The 23,590-nt window shown below is 41.6% G+C and overlaps 1 protein-coding gene across 1 annotated transcript in view; it reads right to left on the reverse strand.

Moving 5' to 3' along the window:
* Nucleotides 1–550: 550 nt before the first annotated feature.
* Nucleotides 551–23,590, reverse strand: part of LOC122554226 (AP-1 complex subunit mu-1-like) — an 88,403-nt gene continuing 65,363 nt past the window's right edge. Inside the window, exons 5-12 of the mRNA XM_043698899.2 lie at nucleotides 22,748–22,895; nucleotides 18,830–18,956; nucleotides 16,358–16,500; nucleotides 15,576–15,647; nucleotides 12,307–12,465; nucleotides 11,595–11,720; nucleotides 8,567–8,642; nucleotides 551–6,999 (exon numbers count right to left, since the gene is read on the reverse strand). Coding sequence (XP_043554834.1) covers nucleotides 6,974–6,999; nucleotides 8,567–8,642; nucleotides 11,595–11,720; nucleotides 12,307–12,465; nucleotides 15,576–15,647; nucleotides 16,358–16,500; nucleotides 18,830–18,956; nucleotides 22,748–22,895 — 877 coding nt within the window. The 3' untranslated portion in view covers nucleotides 551–6,973. The remainder of the gene's footprint in view (nucleotides 7,000–8,566; nucleotides 8,643–11,594; nucleotides 11,721–12,306; nucleotides 12,466–15,575; nucleotides 15,648–16,357; nucleotides 16,501–18,829; nucleotides 18,957–22,747; nucleotides 22,896–23,590) is intronic.

Consider the following 23,590-nt stretch of genomic DNA (forward strand, 5'->3'; position numbering starts at 1 on the left):
TGATACAGAGGAATGTAACAACATCCCTGAACAGGTCGATTAGAAAAATGGGTTGAATTAAAAAACTTATAACTTCGTGTATAAACCATATCCACATTACACAAATACCCCAAGAAGGAAAAAGCAAAAAAACTGGTTAATGACACATGCTGATCTGACCTACCTTACATACTTTAAAATGGAGCTGCAGTGTATCCAGAGTACATTCAATTCGAAGTATTGTTGTTTTATTTTACCTGCCTTTCCCCGTGATAGAATTCTGTCCTTTTGTGATCCATATTCCATGAGCAATACATTGAATCCTGAAACCTCTACTAAGGTTGAAAAACCTCCCAAGTCCTTGACTCACTATTGTAATTCCATTGTATAGGTTTATTAATGGCTGAGTATTATTTCAAAGATGGCATGATCAAAATTGCGCACAAAAGCTATTCAATTAAGGAATAACTCAGAATAAATTGCTGTTGCGCTATGACTTGGCTGTTGTTGAGATCGATCGACTTTGTTGGTAAAAGCTTCAAAACAACTAGATTCTTTCAACAACAATAACTTGCAATAACATAGCACCTTTAATATAATAAGCTGTCTCAAGATAATTCACAGAGGTATTATAAAATAAAATACAACACGGAGCCACGTAGCAGAATACAAGGACAGCTGAGCGAAAACTTTTGATAAAAACATTGATTCTGGAATATCAGAAAGAAGGAAATTTTTATGAAGATAATTCCAGGGTTAGGGGTCATGCCACCAAAGATGGAGTAAAGTAACTCAAATGTGGATTTTCGAAAGGCCAGAACGAGAGAAATTTTAAACCTTATGTGTAGTTATTCAACTGCCCAAACCAACCAGCGTGAGTTCCTCAAAGCTTTTAGCCTCAGTCTCATCATCATGTTGTCAATAAGCACTAGAGAGTAGCTCACAAAAGTGAAAATCTGGGAGCTCTATTAATTGGAGGAGCCTGAAGATGGTACCTGAACAATTCAAGGGAGTTTGGAAGTTTTTGAGTTTGCGAGAAAAGGTGGGGTAAAAGGGGAGAGAGGTAAGGAGGAGAAAGGGGGAGGGAGTGCAGAGGAGAAAGGGATTATGGTGGATAAAGGGATGGGGAAGGGGAACGAGGAATCCACCTACTGCAGGCCAATGCAAGCTTCATTGAATGCTGAGGTTTTGTATTACTCATAGCACCTGCATCATGTTGTGGAGAGTGGAACTCAGGATTCTGAATATGTATGTATATGCTGAATGTTGCTGCATAAATAATGATTACACAAGTATTATTATGGCAGTAATTTCAGTAGCAATGTCTAACACATTCAATTAAACACTAAACCAGAAAGTTTTTATCCATGTTGGCCTGCCCCGCTAGAAGTTTTGCAATACCTTTATTGCATCCTGTGACTCAGCACGGAAACATATGAAATTATGACAGATGTCTATAAACACAACAGTTTAAACACTTGTCCACCCCAGTGACAGTAACTTTTCAACTACATGTTTACTGCAAAATACTACAATGCTGAAAATCAATTTTTACAAGTGTGGTGATTCATTCACCCCAATTTCAATTATTGTTGGAGATTTAAAAAATCATTTCTGTTTTTCTATTTTAAAACCTTGGTTTTTTTAAATGAATTTCTCATGTCTTTTTTTCTCTTTCTCGATTTTGCTTTCTTCAGATTTGATAGTGAAATAATTATTGTCAACAACATTTAGCGGCCCAGCTTATTTGCAATCTGGGTAAGGAATTTCAGGGTTGCCTGCCCTATTCACATAGTTCCCAGGGCCCCTGTGGAAGGGTACTTCACCAAACTGGTTTACTAATTCTCAGCAGGTGCCAGCCATGCTTGAAGTGTCATGAAAGTTTGGTGCTGCTTATTCACCATTCAGAGCTTGCAACTTTAACATTTTCCCTGCTGAAATTATGCAAGCAGAAAAAACCCCACAATGGCTACATTGGTACTGGGAGTGGTGAATAAGGAACTAGGTAAATCAGTGGATTGAGTGACAACATAAGAAGGATTACTGGGAGAGCAGTTCAATTTCCATGCAAAATGGGGTCATGTGGGCAGGGCCAGCACCTAATGACGTGCGCAAGAGGAACAACACAAGTTTGGCTCCATGCCTCATTTGGCTACAATTGATAAACTGACAGTGATACTCCCAATGGTCGCTGGCAACTTGCCCACTGGGACTGCAGGATCATTGTACAGCAGTGACAGCATTTAAAGGAAGACTTCAACTTGCGAAGTACTTTGCCTGTTCAGTGCTTGAAAGTGGAGAATATAGTGAATGCAAGGCCCACAAATGTAGGGGTGGCATAGTGGCTCAGTGGTTAGCACTGTTGCCTCACAGCGCCAGGGTTCCAGCCTCGGGTGACTGACTGTGTGGAGTTTGCTCATTCTCCCCATATCTGGATGGGTTTCCCCCGGGTGATCCGGTTTCCTCCCACAGTCCAAAGCCGTGCAGATTAGGTGAATTGGCCACGCTAGATTGTCCATAGTGTTCAGGGATGTGTACGTTAGCTGCAATACTCAGGGGAAATGCAGAAATAGGGTAGGGGAATGAGTCTGGGTGGGATACTCTTTGGAGGGTTGTGTGGACTTGTTGGGCCTAATGGCCTGTATCCACACTGTAAGGGTTCTATGATTCTAGACCTCAAGCCCTGCACAGGTTCCACAGCTGAACAAGAGGTGCCCAGTTTTCGACTGGTAGGAGAATGTGTCAAAGCAAACAATTTGGCAGCGGTAGGCTGACAAGGTTGAGTCAGCAAATACAAGAGTATAACATCTAGGAGCTGACTGAAATGTAAGAAAATAAGAATCAAACACCTGACCAGAATGCTTAAGATTCAAACTCGCATCTCTTTTATTCTATTTGACCTAAATAACCTGTTAGCTTCCAAGCTTCCGCTTCTTTGCTTTTCAATTACAGCAGCACATTTCACACAACTTCCATCTGATATGCTGTACACACCGTCCTCACACTTATTCTCCTCACTTCCTCAACTTGATTCCTGTCATCCACTTTCCACACAAGTCTAGCTTCACACTCACATCTTCAAAACCTTTCAGCTGGTCAACCTCCACTGACACATGACATTTTCCTTGGCAGGACAAACTGGGATAAAGTAAAATTACAGGCAGCCTTGGTCTGTACTTTTAATGTGTGGCTGGAAGGACTGCTCCTGTAGGTCCTGGGTTCATGTTCGGGTTTTAACAACTTAACATTTTAACAAAACTTACCTTTTCTGGTTCAGCAGTCTTCAGCCAAATCTTTTAGGCTGCTCATCAGACCAGATAATGACCTGACTTTCACTGAATACATGAAAGTAACTTGGTGCTTAGTTATGGAGCCTTTGGTGACAACTTCAGTGGAAGGTTAGGCCAGTGCTTTGGAGGCTCTGAGTTCAAACATCCTGCAGCTTGCTAAGTTTGAAAGGAAGCATGCTCATGCTCTCCCAGTGTCCCAGTAATAGCAGGGATTTTGCTGGTTCTGAGGATGTCAGGCAGCTCCTATCATTAGTGGGACAATGTCAAATGACCTCAGTTTTCTCACTGGGCTCATTAAACTTGCTTACAAATAGAAAACTCAGTGATAGGCTCCCCTGATGTTTGGATAAGTGATAGAAATAAAGTGGATATACTAACATCAAAGACATTAGCTTATGAAAATGTTGCAATGATGTTCCTTTAGTTCAGGTGCATTATTAGCATCTGAAATTAAACTGTACAACAGAAAAAACCAGCAGGGAGTAGCAATTAACCTGCCTGGCAGCATTCTGCTCTCTGTTTCCTCGTGACAACGAAGGAATAATAATGAAATAGCTGGTGTCCGTTGGTTCATGGGATGTGGATGTCACTAGTTAGGCAAGCATTTATTATCTATTCCCAATTGCCCAGAAGACAGTAAAGAGTCAACCGCCTTGCTGTGATTCTGGAGTCATAGACCAGGTTTGGAAGATTGGTTTCCCTCCCTAAAGGACATTAGTGAACCAGATGGGTTTTTATAACAATCAACTCTGGATACTGTAAGGCTAGTTTTCATAGAATTGCTACAGTGCAGAAAGAGAGCATTTGACCGAAACCCACCCTGTAACCCTGCATGGGCTTTTTACCATGGCTAACCATGGTGCCTCACAAACCTTATTGAATTCTTTGAGAAGGTGACTAAGGAGGTGGACGAGGGGAAAGCAGTAGATGTGGTGTATATGGATTTTAGTAAGGCGTTTGATAAGGTTCCCCATGGTAGACTACTGCAAAAAATACGGAGGTATGGCATTGAGGGTGAGTTGGAGGTTTGGATTAGGAGTTGGCTGGCTGGAAGAAGACAGAGGGTAGTAGTTGATGGCAAAGGTTCATCTTGGAGTGCCGTCACTAGCGGTGTTCCGCAAGGATCTGTTTTGGGACCATTGTTGTTTGTCATTTTTATAAATGACCTGGAGGAGGGGTTAGAAGGTTGGGTGAGTAAGTTTGCGGATGATACGAAAGTCGGAGGAGTTGTAGACAGTGAGGAAGGATGTGTCAGGTTACAGCGGGATATAGATAAGCTGCAGAACTGGGGCAGAAAGGTGGCAAATGGAGTTCAATGTAGCTAAGTGTGAGGTGATTCACTTTGGTAAGAGTAATAAAAAGATGGGGTACTGGGCTAACGGTCGGATACTTGGTAGTGTGGATGAGCAGAGGGATCTTGGTGTCCATGTACACAAATCTTTGAAAGTTGCCACCCAGGTAAATAGTGCGGTGAAGAAGGCATATGGCGTACTGGCTTTTATTGGTAGAGGAATTGAGTTCCGGAGTACTGAGGTCATGTTGCAGTTGTATAAGACTCTGGTGCGGCCACATCTGGAGTATTGTGTGCAGTTTTGGTCGCCATACTATAGGAAGGATGTGGAGGCACTGGAACGGGTGCAGAGGAGGTTTACCAGGATGTTGCCTGGTATGGTAGAAAGATCGTATGAGGAAAGGCTGAGGCACTTGGGGTTGTTTTCATTGGAGAAAAGAAGGTTTAGGGGTGACTTGATAGAGGTGTATAAGATGATTAGGGGTTTAGATAGGGTCGACAGTGAGAATCTTTTTCCACGTATGGAGTCAGCTATTACAAGGGGGCATAGCTTTAAATTAAGGGGGGGTAGGTATAGGACAGATGTTAGGGGTAGGTTCTTTATTCAGCGAGTCGTGAGTTCATGGAATGCCCTGCCAGTAGCAGTGGTGGACTCTCCCTCATTATGGGTATTTAAGCGGGCATTGGATAGGCATATGGAGGATAGTGGGCTAGTGTAGGTTAGGTGGGCTTGGATCGGCGCAACATCGAGGGCCGAAGGGCCTGTACTGCGCTGTATTCTTCTATGTTCTATGTTCTATGTAACCCACCGAACCTACACATCCCTGGATTCTATAGGTTAATTTTTAGCATGGTCAATCTACCAAAGCTGCTCATCTTTGGACAGTGGGAGGAAACCAGAGCACAAAAAGAAACCCACACAGATGTGGGGAGAATGTGCAAGCTCATACAGACGATTGCCCAAGGCTGGAATCGAACCCTGGTGCTGTGAGGCAACAGTGCTATCCTTTCAATTCCATACTGTCTTGAAGGTGTGATTTGAACTCAAGGCCCCAGAACATTAGTTTGGTTGTGGATTACTACTGCAGTGACATTATCATTATGCCACAACCTCCCCTTAATATTGGTGGAACTGTTAGGGACAGGCTAACTGTAAGTTATAATAAGTGGTGACCTCATGAAAATAAATCTGCCTGCAAGGTAAGGATGCTTCTTGATCACAGAAGTTGTTGCATAAAACAGGTCATTATAACAGATCTCCAGGCAGACAATAAGAACATTTACCATTCTGTTTCTTTCACTTGTTTTTGTTGCTTATTTTCTCCCTTTATTTTTGCCCAATGAGAGGAAACAAATACAATTCATGAAATGGGAGATGTTACAAAGATCTTCACTTCTGATTCCAGAGGTTCATCCCTACATGTAAAGCAAAAAAATCAGAGGTACAATTTGGGATTTGGTTGTGCATTGGGAGTGGCAAACTGGAGCCAAGAGTTACACACAAACAAAGGAACCAGATCCCCTAGTTGCTCCCAGTGGATATGCATTTGTCAAGTTTTACTTATATTAGTTGGTTTGGAGGCAGTTCAGATAAGGTCCGTGCAATTAATTCCAGTGATGGAAGGTTTGTTTTATGAGGAGAGATTGAGCAGCTGAGGCCTACACTTGCTAGAGTTTAGAAGAATGAGATGAGATTTAATTGAGGTATACAAAGATGCTGATGGAAATTGACAAAGTAAATGTAGAGTGGACATTTTCCTTGTGGGAGAGTCTGACTCAGATGGGTCTAGGATAAGGGGCAGCAGATTTAAAACAGTGATGAGGAAGAATTACTTCTCTCAAAGGGTTCTGAATCAATGGAATTCGCTATTCCAGAGTGTGGTGGATGTCAGGAGGTAGACTTTTAATGAGTAACAGGTTAAAAGGCTGAAATGGGCTCAGCCATGATCATATCAAATGGTGGAGCAGGCTCAATTGCTTGCTCCTACTCTTAGTTTTTATGTTATTATGCCCTTAGAAATCAGACCTTTCTCCACAGAAACTCAGTAAAAATGTTGAAATTACAAGGTCTTCCGCGTTAGTAGCATCAGAAGATAAAACTCTACAGCAGAAAGTCCAGCAGGGAGCAGCAATTAACCTGCCCAGCAACACTGACCTGATTGTTTCCAACTAACAGCGAAAGAATAATAATGAAATAATAACCTAATATGTATCCAGAAGCAAGACAGAAGTCAAAGTCACAGTCACATTTTTCTAACTTTTCTGATAGGAACTGTGTTTTGAATTTTCTCTCTGTAGAATCTGTAATCGATAAGCTTGATGTCTTGAGGAGTCAAGATTTAAGATTCTTTCCTTTTTCAGAACATCATTCACAAATTGCATTCTTGGAAAATTCCACTGGACAGCAGTGCTCCTATTGATTTGTGCGTAATTGATAATCTGGAATACAACGCATAGACATGAAGCAATCAAAGGGAAATTCCAAAAGCAAGAAACAAACTCTTATCTCCCAAATATAAAATGTCTCCTTTCCCAAAAACCAACTTCCACATTTAGATTTAAATTTGTACCAAAATCTTCAGTTCAGATCTCATGTTAGTCCAGATATATTCAAACTATTCACTTTATCCTTTCAGGCTCCCCTTTGTGACAGCAAATAGTGGAATTTGTTTCCAGATTGAACAGCTATAAGCTTTTTTTTCTGTAATGTGATTACCTTTATTTACTCAAAGGTTTGCTTAGATATCATTACTCTAAGGACGCTGCTGGATTGATTACACCTCTGAGATCATGGTCCAGATCCACATTTCAGGTGTACATTAGCACAGAAACACTACAATACATTTACAGCCCAAGGGCAAAAGCATTTCAAATTGAAATTACAGAAACTCCAACAGATATCAACATCCTCTGGTTTTTCACAACCTATATTCTTATAAGGTTTCCAGCTGAGTTCAGGGGCAGGATGACAGTTTTCGGCCTCTCTGTGTACTATAGTGAAGGTTTAAACAGCAACCTTTCTCCTTTGTGTCTCTGCAACAGCTGCCCCAACCTTTAGTGCATCGCTCAGCAGATAGTCCTGGATCTCAGAATGTGCCAGCTTCCATCACTCGGTTGAGGAAAACACCTTTGTACTGGAAGACCAACAAAGTTTGGACAGACCAGTGAAGGTCTTACAGTGAGTGGACAGTCCTCCAGAAGCAACTGATGTTTGCAAACCCAATATGGAATGTAAATATTGTGTCTATTACAGTCGTACTGAATGGAATATGCTGTATGTGGGCAAATTTAATTTTATTTAATTATGTAAGATTCAAAGCAATATTTTTGTAATGTACTTTTACAAATTTATGAATAAAGTAAATTTCAGGGGAATAAGATGGTAATACATTTACAGGTTTACAAGCATGATAATCTCTAGAGTGGTGTAAAAATGTAATGGTTTCCAAAACAGTTTGCAATGGGATAATGCACTCCTGTCAAACCTGTCCCATATCTCTGGATTTATGAACATTTCCAAAGTCTGGTTTTAACTGTAAATTTAAAGATTAGAGGGAGTGACACACAGGTTGAAACTAGAGGTTGCCAATCCTTCACACTTTCTCTAGATTCTTCAGGAATTAAAGTGTAATCTGTTGGATATTGGTGTGTGTAACCCATTAAAATAGCATAAGCATATCAAACAAACAATGTGATTTTTTAAAAAAAAATCTATTTTCTTTGAAGACATCAGTTTTTTCATTAAAATGACAGATAGAGTCAGAGTCACACAGCATGGAACTTGTCTGTGCTGACCAGACATCACAATCTGTTGTCCCATTTGCCTGTATTTGGCCCATATCCCTCTAAACCCTTTCTATTCATGTACCCAGCCAGATGCCTTTTAAATGTTGCAATTGTACCCATCTCCACCATTTCCTCTGGATATAGAGATGGATACTGAAACTAAAGCTAAGAACTGGAAAATGGTAATACCGTTGGTGACTTTTTACACATTATTGCTCACCTCCACTTTGGGTAATGTACCGAACCCAGGGCAGAGCTTGATAGCCGCTCTTCTCAATGATTTTCAGGTAGCGTACCTAGTTTAAAACAAACATGAGTATCACATGCTCTTCATTATCCCTATATCTGGCCTATATTATTTAAATGTCTTGCTGGATATTCGTTAAGGTTACTGAACAAATGTGCCTGAATTGTGGTAGGAAGAATATTGTGGCAACATAGGTAAAAGTACCAATTGCTAATGGATATTACAGTCACACTGCAGTCACAGGGCAAGAGTTTTCAAATGGTGATGTTTCCTTCTGATCCCAGTAGCTCAAAATCTATTAAATATTCCAAGGAACCTCTGGCCAAACTGATTGGTCAGTAGCTCTCTAATTTCAGCAGCGCCAGTGGCTTGAGTGGCCAGGACTAGGATTACAAGCAGGCAAAAGCCCTTCCCAATGAATGGCTTTTGCCCGAAACGTCGAGTTTCCTGCTCCTCGGCTGCTGCATGACCTGCTGTGCTTTTACAGCACCACTCAGTTCTGAACTCTGGGATTATAAGGAGCCCTCAAATTCTCAGCTCACAACCAGATAAATGCAAGGGAACTTACAGTGGGATGGGGAGGTAAGGCCCTGGGAATAGGAGGAGGGAATTAGGGTTCTTGTTAGAGAAGCTGGGGGTTAAGTGATAGTGGGTGAGCTGATGTGAGGGTTATGACCTTGGGAGGACAACTTCCATTGGGCCCACCACAACCTAGGCATGAGAAGGGTGAACAGCTGGGCTTCATGTCTTGTCTCTGAATCCTCCCCACAAGCTTCAAAATAGACAGCAGCCAGAAAGTGACCATCAAGCAGCCAATAATTTGGAGCTTAAGGGTCTTACTTGGGCAGGTAACACTGGGGACAGGCTGGGTACAAGCAGAAGGATGTTAGAAGTCCTCCGAAGGAATTTCACAGACCATCCCCTTATTAGTCAAGAGTCAGAGTTTAAAGCAGTGAGGTTATGCTGGGATTGAATGAAACACTGGTTCAGCATCAACTAGAGTACCGTCTGCAATTTTGGAATCCACATGATAAAACAGAATATGGTAGCACTGGAGAGCGTGAAAAAGAGATTTATCAGGATGTTGCCTGGGCTGAAGAGATTGGACAGACTGGGGTTGTTTTCCTTAGAGCAAAGGAGACTGAGAGGGAAGAAAATTGAGGTGCATAAGATTATGAGGGGCTTAATTAGGGTGGACAGGAATAAACCTTTGTCCTTGATGGAGGGATAAATGAACAGTGGCATAGATTTAAGGCAAGGGGCAGGAATTGTAAGGAGATGTGAGGAAAACTTGGGAATCTGGAACCCACTGCCTGTAAGGGTGGGGGATGCAGAAACTCACATAACATTCAAAAAATATTTAGATGTGCACTTGTGATACCAAAACATACAAGGCTATGGGCCAAGTGCTGGAAAATGGGATTAGAATAATTAGGTGGTTGTTTTTTGGCCAGTGTGGACAGTATGGGTCAAAGGGTATTTGTCTGAACTGTACATTGCTATGACATCCCCATAGCATTGTCCATATGCCCATACTGAATTGGAGGTGAGAACAATCACGGTCATCATAGATTCTTGCCAATCAAGCATATTGGACCAACAACAATTGCTAAGCAATCCCAAAGACATTTCTTCAGCCAAAGAGTGGTGGGCCTGTGGAATTCATTGCCACAGAGTGCAGCAAAGGCCGGACGTTAAATATCTTCAAAGCAGAGATTGATAAATTCTTAATCTTGCAAGGGATACAGGGAGAGTGTGGGTAAGTGGCATTGAAATGCCCATCAGCCATGATTGAATGGCGGAGTGGACTGGATGGGCCGAATGGCCTTACTTCCACTCCTATCTCTTATGATCTTAAAGTTCACAAAATGTCTGCTATACTTTCTTTTAATATTACTGATGTTGTGAGCCCTAACTTCTTTCTGCAGGAGTACTCTGATGACCATCAGAACTCTCAGAAATCAGGTCCCCAGAGCAATCGGACTTGATATGTTTGGGGAAGGACTTGGGGGGGGGGGTCGGGGGGGGTTGTCATGGAAGAGATTAGGAGACAGCTGCTGCAGCCCTGCCGAATTTGATGGTGGAACCTCAAGTATTTTTCATTCCATTGTTCATCTTACAGCCAGACAATGGAGGTCAGCTGCTTGCTGGATAGAGGTAGTTGGTGGAGTTCCTATCTGGAAATTGGGAAAGATCATGGCTGGGTCAGTCAGGAAATAGGAAGGACTGAGGGATCAGCATTTGGTGGAGGGATGGGTTAGGTTCGGCGATCCAAAGTCAGCTGTGAGAAGTGACTGCTGTCAGCAAGATGTTTGCTTCAGGGACTAGGGAAGGAAGGCCTGCTACTCAGAGCTTATAAGGACGGTTCAAAAACACTTCCCTCCATCTCTACTTTGCTGCTTTCCCTTGACCACTCCCCTTTTCCCTCTCACTCCTGCCCTTCCCTTTTATTCCAGACCTTGCCCTCTGACTGTTCCCTTTCCCCATCACTCCTCCCTTTCCCCATCACTCCTCCCCTTTTCCCTCTCACTCCTCCCCCTTCCCTCTCACTCCTGCCCTTGCCCTCTGTTCCCTTTCCCTATCACTCCTGCCCTTGCCCTCTGTTCCCTTTCCCTATCACTCCTCCCCTTCCCCCTCACTCTTCCCCTTTCCCTCCTCACTCCTCCCCTACCCTCTCACTCCTGCCCTTTCCCTCTCATTTCTCCCCTTTTCCCTCTAATTGTCCCCTTTCCCCCTCACTCTCCTTTTCCCTTCATTCCTCCCCTTATCCCCTTCACTGTCCCCTTTCCCCCTCACTCCTCCCCCTTTACCTTCACTACATGCCACCCTCCTTGCTGCTCTCATACTGCTCCTACAGATTTGTCTGAACTGTACTGCTCAAAACCTCATCACCAAGTGGACTGGGTGAAGGTCTTCCATTCCTGCATACTCCCAATTCCAGTTTATCTTTAAAAGTACCAAGAAGCAAAAGCTTTCACAAGAATAATTTGAAAATGCTCACCTGAATCCCCGAGACAGTGAAATACGGAATTTCAAATTTAACAGTGATTGGTGGCTTCCCTTCCTGTTCCTCACTCTCCACACTTGGGAGGCCAAAGTGAGCCCGCATCAAGTACTCCTTACCACCCTAACATAATAAAAGACAACGGATGACCATGGTGGAGAAAAAAGAGGCTGACGATAAAATGCTGAATGAGGTGCTAGGATTACGGTGATACTAACCAAACATACTCCATCTGATATGATTGAAGTTAATGAGTTAATTCCAAGTCATGACTTGCAGACAGAATAGTTGCATTCAAATTACGGTGACCTTATTACTTTCTCTGTTTTAGTTTATTCGGGCTGAAGGGGCCATTATTGGGATCAAAGATAGGCCATTTGGCCCCTCAAACCTGCTCCATCATTTATAAGGATCACAGCTGAGGTGTTTCTGTTACAAATTCCACATTCCCATTTACCCCCAATAACCTTTGATTCCCTCATACAATTTATCCACCTCTGCTTTACAAATATTCAAATACTCAGCAAACTACTCAAAAACCTTAACAAAATCTAAAGCATAGATCTCTTTGTTGAGAGTGTTCAGCCGTCCATATTTCCCAGTCCTACAATAGAGTGCACTAGGCAAGTGAACCTACTATTATATCACCATGGGTTCAAGTTATGAAATACTGCCCCACTCTAACATAAACATTTTCCGCGTTACTCACAGGAAAAGACTTGATTGACCAAAGGACAGCATTTTTTTCTGGTACCCATTTTGCAGTGCCTGTACTTGTCTTGAATTTTGGTGAATCAGCATCACTGGGAACTGGTACTAAAATCTCAACATTGTTTGCTGTAGAACGGTGTTTAAATTGACTCTTAGCCTGAATTTAAGCAGATAGAAAACTCTGAGTTATGAAATTAGTTACAAGTAACAATGATATATGAAAATATGCAGTACCAAAATAAATGACTGAAAACCACAGATATATGTTCACACGTGCACACATTCTAGAACAAAATTAACTATTAGATGAATAAAACTTAAGCTGCTAATTCCAATGAAGAAATGAAGACAGAGCAATGACCCATTATGTCAGAGAGGTCTGAGTGAACCTTATATTTACTTGTGTACAGAATGGCTGAACTGAGTTGAACCTTACAATGTTCTTGATATTGTTTCATTTGTGCAACTGGCTGGCAATCCTCTGCTTGCTATTTTCTACATTCTACAACTCAAAGATTAAGTTGTTTTCCTGAATGATTTGTTTTTGTAATAATGACCTTTCCTTTTTGAATGTGCTTCTTTTGTCCTCACCTCCTGTAAAAGGCGAAGTGCTGCTGCTGGCACCAGCCTATTGTCTTGAGAAGTAATAGTGCCTGGCGTTGAGCAGCCTCAGCCCCATCTCACCCTGCCATTGATGCTGAGCATCCATGGCTAAAGGCAGAGAGTGCAGGCCTGAGTGCATACCTGGCAGGTCCTGGGTGTTCTACCAGACTTAGCTTTCCAAGGTGCCTGCCACTCTTTCCATGAAGGCAGCTGCTGTTAACACAGCACCATGCCCTTTAGCCATATATTCACCTCCCCCAACACTTTAGCATTGACTCCTCACTGTTTCTTACAATCACATGGCTCTGCCTTGCCTTCTGTGCTAAAGTGCCATTCTGAGACAATTGCTGCTACATAACACTCCTGCTAAAGTGCCACCCACAATGGTGAAGCTGGTGCATTGCCACTCTCCAATTGGACACACCCTGTCTGAATCACCATTGGGAACAAAGAAAACAAAGAACAAAGAAAATTTACAGCCCAGGAACAGGCCCTTTGGCCCTCCAAGCCTGAGCTGATCAAAATGTAATGTCTAAACCTGTTGGTCAATTCCTAAGCATCTGTATCCCTCTACTCCCCACCTACTCATGCATTTATCCAGATGCATCTTAAATGAATCTACTGTGCCTGCCTCTACCACCTCTGCTGGTAACGCATTCCAACCGCCCACCACCTTCTGTGTGAAGCACTTGCCGCGTGTATCCCCCTTAAACTTTCCACCTCTCACCCTGAAAGCATGATCTCTCGTTATTGAATCCTTCACCCTGGGAAAAAGCTTGTCTCTATCCACCCTGTCTATACCCTTCATGATTTTGTAAACCTCAATCAGGTCCCCCCTCAATCTCCTTTTTCTCTAATGAAAATAAACCTAACCTACTCAACCTCTCTTCATAGCTAGCACCTTCCATACCGGGCAACATTCTCGTTCCCCTTCTCTGCACCCTCTCCAAAGAGTCCATATCCTTTTGGTAATGTGGCAACCAGAACTGTACACAGTATTATAATTGCGGCCGAACCAATGTCTTGTACATTGTTAACATGACTTGCCAACCCTTATACTCAATAACATGATTTGCCAGCTCTTATACTCAATAAAGGGGATGTTAATTCTGGTGAGTCATGTAATTAATGGGATGCAAATGCATGCATTAATGTTTCTCACCACCTGATGTCAAGAAAATCATCTCGCTATCTTAAGAAGGAGAACTTAATTCATTTCGACAGTGAGAATCTAATTTTTGGACTCTTGCCCGATTAAGTCTCTATGGTGTCCAGCATACTCATGATGCAGTTAGAAAGGGAGTCCAGGATTTTGACTCAGCGATAGTGGAAGAATACTGATATAGTTCCAAGTCAGGATGATGGATTGGAGGGAAACTCTCAGGTGCTGGTGCTCCCATGGGTCAGCTACCCTTGTCCTTCTAAGTGGTAAAAGTCACAAGTTTGGAAGGTGCAGTTGAACAAGCCTTGGTAATTTCTGCAGTGCATCTTGGGGATGGTACACACTGCCGCCACTGTGTGTTAGTGGTGAAAAGAGTGAATGTTTAATGTGGTGGATGAGGTGTTGATCAAGTGAGCTTGATCACCAGAATGTGGTTGAAGCACCTTGAGTTTTGTTGCAGCTGTATTTATCCAGAAATATCGGTTGTGTTCCATCATATTCCTAACTTGTACATTGTAAATGACAGTCAGGCTCTGAGAAGATGAATTACTTGCCTCAGAGTTCCCTGCTGCTGACCTGCTCTGGAAACCTCATGATTTATGTGGCTAGCCCCATTCAGTTTCTGGTTAATGGTAACTCTCAGGGTCTTAATAGTTGAGATTCAGCAATGGCAATGCCATCGAATGTCAAGTGGAGATGTATAGTTTCTCCCTTTTTGGAGATGGTTATTGCCGAGCACTTGCACAATGCACATTTGCCGCATATCAGCCCAAATCTGAATGCTCTCCATGTCTAGCTGCAGAAGAACATGGACTGCTCTAGAACATGATGTGCCAAGACATTATGCAATCATCAGTGAATATCCCCAGTTCTGACCTTATGAAATAAGACATTCTGCAGCAGGGAGGTTAGGTGATAGAAGGAATAAATCCTTCTAGGTTACTATTGCTAGAACTGTGTGGGTAGCCATCAGATGAAGAGTGAGTAAAACTTAGTTACAGAGCTGTCACCAGGGAATTAAGGGACATATAAAATCTTCACAGTCTCGGCTAGTACACAGAGAATGATTGAAGCCTGAGAATGAAGAGTGGATGGATGGGAAGTTTGGAAAAGGAAAATAACCTCTACTCCACAGCAGATCGAGCTAGAATCTTGGTGGTTGACTGCCTGGATGACTGGTTTATGCTGAGACTGATGCCAACAGCATGGGTTCAAATCCCATAAGCTGACATTACCACGAAGGACTTTCCTTGTCAACGTCTTCCGCTGCTTAAGGCATGGTGACCCTCAGGTTGAACCACCATTCTCTCTAATGAAAGAACAGCCCTATGGTCTGGTAAGACCACGGTGACTTTATCTTTACAAGATAGAGGGACCTACATCCCGTAAGCCAGGAGAAGCTAGTGAGGTGGAGGGCAGGGGCACACCTTGGTAACCTGAAAAGGGAGATTTATGAAACATGAATTAAAATGTGTTGATTTTCATCGCCATTTCAATCTTACCTTAATCATAATTTCCACTCGACTGTGGGAGTATTTCTCAATCACTGACTCAATCCAGATCAAGGGCTTTATCTGCAAAGTAATATCTTGTCTCAAACAGAATGCATGCAATATTTTACATTGATATCACTTGTGTAATAGAACAAGTCATTTGTTACTCACTGATTTTTAACATTATTCAGTAAAGAATAATGACCTGTTGACTACTATCATGCACTGAATTTCCAGACTGCAAGTATAAGCATCTTAAAGAGAGTTTCAATTTCAATAGCCTGTCAGTGATAACTCCAGACCAGCGTGTGCTTCTGTATGTATCATATCTTACTCTATGTATATGTATGTAGAGTCATGTTATATGTATGTTATGTTATGTTAGAAGTGTGTGCTTCTGCAATATTTTCACTCTATGTATGTTAGGTCAAAGCCTGTTATTTAATGCAGGGTCCGAGTAAGACCAAAACACAATTAGGGTATCCACTTCTCAGCAGGGCATAAGAGGAAGATAATTTGTAACTACTCTGAATGACAATATGAAGTCTCAATTTCTCCAGAACTTAGAGAAAAATACTACCTGTCCTATTTTATTTTAAAATGCGACTGCGAGCTCTAGTTTAAAATGTTGCATGCACATGTGCTCTATACCTTTTGCAAAGTACTGGAATGAATCTGCCTGCATAGAAATACGTGTGCATCCCATACCGTATATTTATCAATGCTACATATAGACATGTCACAAAGTTGACTTCACATTTACCAGTTCGGCTTGTAAACATGAAACATACCTGAGTGTACAGCCGATAAGACATGAGTTCAAACTCCCCATCTGGGGGGATGAAAGATATGGTTCGATCATTTTCAAAACGGGATAAGCGCACACACTGATGAAACTTTACATCTTCCAGTTCCACAGATTTAGTCTTGTCCCCTTATGTTAAAAGAATAAACAGTTAAAAGTGTAACTGAGGCAAAGTCTTTCCAAGATGAAGTAAGTTGCAGGTGAAAAGTCCAAATGTGGGGCTTGGGGTCATTAATTGTGAAATGATGGGAATGAAGGGCTTTTATTGATCTAGCATCTTCAGACCTCAAATCTTCCCTTTCCCAGTTTTATCTGATCTTGATGAAGGCAGTGACTGGCAGCCAACATGTCAAAATTGTTTTACTCTCAAAATCCGTTTTGTGGTTTTATTTTCAATATTGCACAACAGCCATTCTTCAGCTCTTTCAACGGCAAGTCCAATGTAGCTGAAGGAATTCCAAAAATAAACCTGCTTAGTTTCTTGTAAGGTCAGCTATTGGCTTTTTTACTATGTCTATTTGATGGCCTACTGTACAGAATGGTCCACTCAATTTACTATGGAATTACTGCAGGTTTTGAGATCCCCAAACACCAGGAAATGGTGGCACCAACACTGTTGATAAATATGGCACCATGGAAAAATGAATTAATAGCTAAAACAAATAAACTTTGGAATGTTAACACTGTACTCCACAGGAATAACCAATACACAGTGATTTTATTGCTGCAATGACTTATGAATAACACAAAAAAACTTGAAGACCAGCATGATACAATGGGGCTGAGTGACCAAATATCATCTTGAGGAATTGCACAAGGCAACATCCAAGATTTCACACAGCAATATATAATTGCATTACATGTCTGTTATTTGTATTTGATCACCTTCAGAGTCTATGCAGAGAAGACAGATCATTTCAGTCCATCAGTAGGTAAACACAAGTACTGTTCAGCTGAAATGTTGCCAGCGTAGGAGGTAGAACCCTAAGAAATGGGGAGGATGGTAGAACAAGGAGGGGAAGAGTATCAAATGCCTAGAGTCATCTTTGACAGCATCATTTACAATGTACAGTAGGGAAAGCCAGCTGAGCATGTAAGTTTATCTCTGACCCAGAACTTTGCAAATGCAAGTTCTTCATTGTGGAAGACACTGTGGTTTTTGTCTTCACCCTTTATTGTGCATTCATGTTAGAGTAAGTTCTGTGTTGTCAGTGGACAGTGAGTTTCACCAACAAAAAACATCCCTGACTGTGTGATCACATGTGTTTCCTATGTATGCTGCAGTCATTTGAGGTTTGGAAATTGGAATCATACTGGAATTAGAGTGTGGTTGTGGCACCCACTTCAAATTGTGCCATTGGGGCTGACATGGGGAATGGCATGCCATGATTCAAATTCTACCCAAAAGCTAATGTCTCCCCATTTCAGAATCCCATCCACTGTGGTGTATTGGCATTTTGCCATCTGGAACTGCAATAATTAAAATTCATTTCTCATCTGCCGACCTAATCATAATAGCAGCTTCCATTGTTCTATTTGTTTAATTGTTTCCTGCATCAGTTTTGCCTTCTTGCCCAACATTTTCCAAGTTAGCAACAGTCTGATGTCAAAATCTTACAAGTCCCATTGAAAAACATTTTTACTGGAAAGAAAGGTAAAGTTGCTATAGTCCTAGAGGACCATTAGGCTGTTCTCTCATTAAAATGGGAGACAACTGGTAATGAGTTTAACCTGAGGGTCACCACATGTCAGGCGAAGGGTGAGTTTGAGAGGTGGGACCTTCAAGGTAATATCAGGAATTGAGCCGACATTGTTGGCATCACTTGTACCGCAAACTAGCTGTCCAGCCAACTGAGCTAACTGACCCCCATACAGAAAGGAGACACCATGCAATGTTTGTATTTATCAGAAGGTATAAATCTCACCCAACTCTAGCCAGAACAATATATTCACGTTTACAAATGATACCAACATTTGATATAACCTGGATTTGCACTAATCGAGAAGTGAACACGGGAAGAAAGAAAATGCCGCCAATGTAGAATGAACACTGTATTTCCTTCTGTTTCCTGTGTCAGCATCAAATGTCATTTAGTCAGGTGTAGCAGTCGTTTGTATCACAGAAAAAGTCCCTCCACACGGCCCACCATCACCTAACCCTAAACAGAGAAAGGCATCCTTTGATTAACACTTCTATTTCCCCTACGAGCCATCCTATTATTGGGGCAGAGGGGGAAGAGAGAGTGCAGACATAATCTGTTGAATGGTCACCTTTGGTGCTGTAAATAATTCTTTGATTAAGAGGCATCATTCAATCAGCCATGAGCATCTTAAATATCTGGAGTTGTAAATTGTTCTCTGTTTAAGAGGTGTCATTCCATCAGCCATGAGTAGCTCATACCTTACAGGCAGATCTAGGTTTAAAATAGATGGCTTGATAATATCCCCATTTACTTACGTCCGGAGATCTCAAACAGAACTTTATCGTTAAGACCAAGTCGTAGTTCAGGCATTCCTGACAGAATGACCTTCAGCTTTACATTTCCAATGATGTCACTTTTCAGGACACTGCCATTCGCACTCACCTGGAGAAACAGAAGGTAATCAGGCAGCACGGAGTAAATCAGGATCACTGTTCACACTTACTCACACCCACACCCTGTCAGGTACACAGCAGGTATACACACTAAACCTATCCTGCTGCATCAGGAGTGCTACACAATTGAAGGTTAATTGGCCTGTTCCTGTTCCAACTCCAGGACAAACATGTTTTTTGTTTGTATTTCCTCACACCTCACAGCATCCTGGTGAATCTAAAGTCACCTCTGCTGTCACCTTAAAATGCTTCCTATTGTATGAAATCCAAAACTGCAACATCTAAGGTTTGACATAGATTCACCATTATATCTCAATGTTTATATTAGATACTTCATGCCATCAAACCAATTTAGATCTTTGGACCTCTCCCATGTGTATATGAAGTCATGAGTCTCTCGCTCCCTCACATCACATATTGCAAGTTCAAGTAATGTACAAATAGATATAGGGCAATGTGAGTCAGCTATTATAGAAGTTGACTTATCTTGAATCCCAAGAAATGTTTGAACAGAGTAAGTAAACAGAAACAGCTTGCACAAGCAGCAGATGTTTTGGTTGTGCAAGTTGTTATGATTTGGAAGGCACTGTCTCGAAGATGGTGGAAGCAGATTCAACAGCAAATTTTATCAAGAATTGGATAACTACTTGAAGGGGTAAACAATGCATAGTTTGGGGAAAATTGTAGTGGGATGATTTACATACCAAAGGACTGGCATAGGTACTAAACCTGAGACACTTCTTTGCTGCACCACACGGTCAAGTACAAAGCAGATCACTTGAAAAGCACCCCCATCCAACACCTTCAATATTACCTTTCATCACCAAGGTCACTCACTCAACAGCATCTTCCAAGCCCAAAGCCTCTATCACCTCGACAACAGCAGATGCAAAAAAAAACTATCACTTGCAAACTCCTCTCCAAGCCATACGTTATCCAGAGTTGTAAACATATTGCTGTTCCTTCATTGACATGCCCAATTCCCTCACTGCAACTGGGGTGAAATTTTGGAACATCTTCCTAACAGCACTATTGGTGTACCTATACCACATGGCCTGCAACAATTCAAGAAGGCAGTTCACGACCATATTCTCAAGAGCAATCAGTGATGGGTAAGAAATCCTAGCCTAGTCAACTACATTACCATCTTGAGAAAGAAAAACAGTCTAGGATTCCAAATAAGACTCAAAGATTACAAAAGGAACTCTAATCATAGAGTTCATCGATCATATTAACACTTTAGACGTGATTATTTGTATTTGGAAAGTTGAAAAAGGGTGAGACAATTAAAATCTAGACTTTCAAAATTGCAGAAGTAGGCCATTCAGTTTCACCATTCAGTGCGATCATGGTTGATCTGATAATCCTCTGCACCACCTATCTGCCTTTTAACAAATAACCCCTGATTCCCTTACTACCTCTCTCAGCCTTGAACATTTATAATCCAGCATCTTCAACCCAAAAAGTGTTAAAGAATTCCACAGATTCATTATGATCAGAGAAAGAAATCATCTTCAGCTGTGCCTTACACAGACAGTCCCTTATTCTGAGACCATGCTTTCTGGTCCTTGACTTCCACAAGGGGAAACAGTCTTCCTGCATCTACCCTGTCAACCTCCAAGAATCATGTGTGCTTCAATGAGCTGTTTCTCATTCTTTTAAACTGCAATGAGTACAGGCTCAATCTATTCAGCCTCTCATAAGTCAGTCCCTCCGTACCTGGCAGTAGCCCAGGGAGCTTTCTCTGGACTGCCTCAAAGGCCAATTTGATCAGTGGCCCAAAATCAATCAATATTCCATCTGTGTTCTGACTAGTTCCATATATAGTTACAACCATCATCCCATTTTTATACTCCACTCCCTCTAAAATACAGGACATAATTCTATTTGCATTCCCTACTACCTGCTAAATTTGGATGTTAGATTTTTTTGTGAAGCCATAAAATAACAGGACTTTATTTAGCTGGGGGACTGCAGACAGTGAGTGTGAGGAGTATCTTGCTGATTTCTCCTGAAATTGAATTTATTTATGGAGACTTCAGGATCAAGAAGTTTGGTTTTGAAGCTAACAAGTACAGTTATGCAAATATTTATCAGACATCTCAACATTGCAGCTCACCACCACCTTCCCAAGGACAACTAGGAATAGCCAATAGACAGCGATGGTCACAACCCATGAATATAAAAAAAACTGCGTTGCCATAGAGATGAATTATTTAGGAGAAACTTATGGAAGAAGAGAAAGAGTTGAGACAGTTTGAGTTTAATTTTAAAACATAAGTGCCTGTGTTTTCTCTTTCAAATGTACAGTGTGGGTGGTAACCCCTGATAGTGTTTAGGTAGGAACTTTTTTTCTCTTGTATAGTAAAATCATGGAACCTCTACTCTTTCAATAGATAACAGAAATTTCATATTTCTGTGTACATAGGGATTATAAAAATTGGCTAATGTCACTGTACTCAATGAGCTGTAATAGCACACTGCAGTTTGTAACACTCCTCACTCAAATTTTTCTTTGATAAGTATCTAGTTTACTTAGTAACAGATTTTTTTCATTTTTGATGCTTGGCAGGAAAGGGAAGTCCTTTAATGACCCAATGTTCAATTTTCATTTTTGAATATGCATCAGCTTTTAGAAGATACCTTTTCTGACATATTTGTGGAATCAGAGAGTGCACAGAGAAGGCTATTTGGCTTGTCATGCCTATGCCCCAAGTGAAACTGTCTCCATCACACACGCAGTAGACAGTTCCAGCATCTTGTAACCCTTTGACTTCTCCACCTCCTCATGCTGCCTGGCTTGCTGTGTTCTTTTAGCCTCCTGCCTGTCTACTTTGGATTCCAGCACCTGCAGATTTTTTTGCCTCCATCACACGCACAGGCAGTACATTTTCAATTCTAACTACTTGTTGAGTGGACAATGTATAGATAATGGAAAAGAATCACTTTTGTCAATTCAAAATGACACAAGAAACAGAAACCATTCTTTGAATCACCTTATAACAGGGTTCACTGAGTTGCAGTCCTTTTGCCAATAGGAACAGTTTCTCCGTATCTACTCTGTCCAGGGCCCTTATGCTTTTGAAAATATCTAACAAGTCCCATCTCACTCTTCGCTTTGGAGTATAGTCCTGTAACTTAAGTTCCTGTTTCCTATCACCATTTTCTTCCATCTTACCTCATTCTTCCCATCATGTGGTTTCCAGAATTGAATGCACTATTCCAATTATGATTTGGAGATGCCGGTGTTGGACTGGGGTGTACAAAGTTAAAAATCACACAATACCAGGTTATAGTCCAACAGGTTTAATTGGAAGTACACTAGCTTTCGGAGCGACGCTCCTTTCTCAGGTGATAGTGGGGGGTTCAATGAGCCCTCTACTATCACCTGATGAAGGAGCGACGCTCCGAAAGCTAGTGTGCTTCCAATTAAACCTGTTGGACTATAACCTGGTGTTGTGTGATTTTTAACTATTCCAATTAGGGGTTTTATAAAAGGTTTATCATAAGCTTCTTGTTTTCCAGGCTACATTTAGGTTCAAAGCAAGCATTTAACTACCAAGAATTCAAACCTATTTTGTACAATCAGAAGCAATGTCATTTGGGGAGCTTTTCATAAAAAAAAATATATACTGCCACATGAACATTAATTCATTAGAAAAGGATGCTATTTACTACACAGGCTATCGTGATTGTGATTGTGCCTCATCTCTCTGCGCAATGCTCAATAAATATTGAGATGGCTTGCAAGGTGCCACTATTGCAGTGACGACTGCTTACCAGTAAGTTGACAGATTCGATCAAGTCAATGAATACTTCATTCTTCCTGTATTTGATGCCCTCTGATCTCCAGGACACCGCATTTGTGAGAGTAGCAGGGGGACGGGGTGCTCCAACTTCCAACTTGTGCCCCTGCTGGATGATGTACCTGAAAACCATGGGTTAAACACCAAATCCATTAAACAAACAGTGAAACTCTGCCAAAGTAAAAATAAGATGCATTTCAGCCATATTTCTTGGCATGTTTTAGTAACATGACAGACAAACTCAACCTTTCAACACCTGGCATGGATGTCATATGGGCTATAGTGTTTCTCTCATTGAACTATTAATCCACAACACGGCAGTTCAAATACTGCAGCATGGCAGTTGGAGAATTTTATGAATATAAAATAAATACAGATCAAAAAGTTGTTGGGTTCCCATAAAAAAAAATCCACTGGTCACAATTAACCTTGAGGAAAAGAAATTCATTGTTCTTACCCAGATTGCATAAGACTCCATTCCATGCCATCATGGCGAAGCAAATCAGTCGTAAGACCATAAAACCATAAAACATAGCAGTAGAAGTAAGGCCATTCGGCCCATCAAGTCCACTCTCCCATTCAATCATGGCTGATGGGCATTCCAACTCCACTTACCCACATTCTCCCCATAGCCCTTAATTCCTTGTGAGATCAAGAATTTATCAATCTCTGCCTTGAAGACATTTAACGTCCCGGCCTCCACTGCACTCCGGGGCAATGAATTGCACAGGCCCACCACTCTCTGGCTGAAGAAATGTCTCCTCATTTCTGTTCTAAACTGACCCCCTCTAATTCTAAGGCTGTGCCCACAGGTCCT

Source organism: Chiloscyllium plagiosum, unplaced genomic scaffold (assembly GCF_037043375.1).
Source record: "Chiloscyllium plagiosum isolate Xiang-an unplaced genomic scaffold, Cpla_swu_hap1 HiC_scaffold_9, whole genome shotgun sequence".
NCBI classification, from domain to species: Eukaryota; Metazoa; Chordata; class Chondrichthyes; order Orectolobiformes; family Hemiscylliidae; genus Chiloscyllium; species Chiloscyllium plagiosum.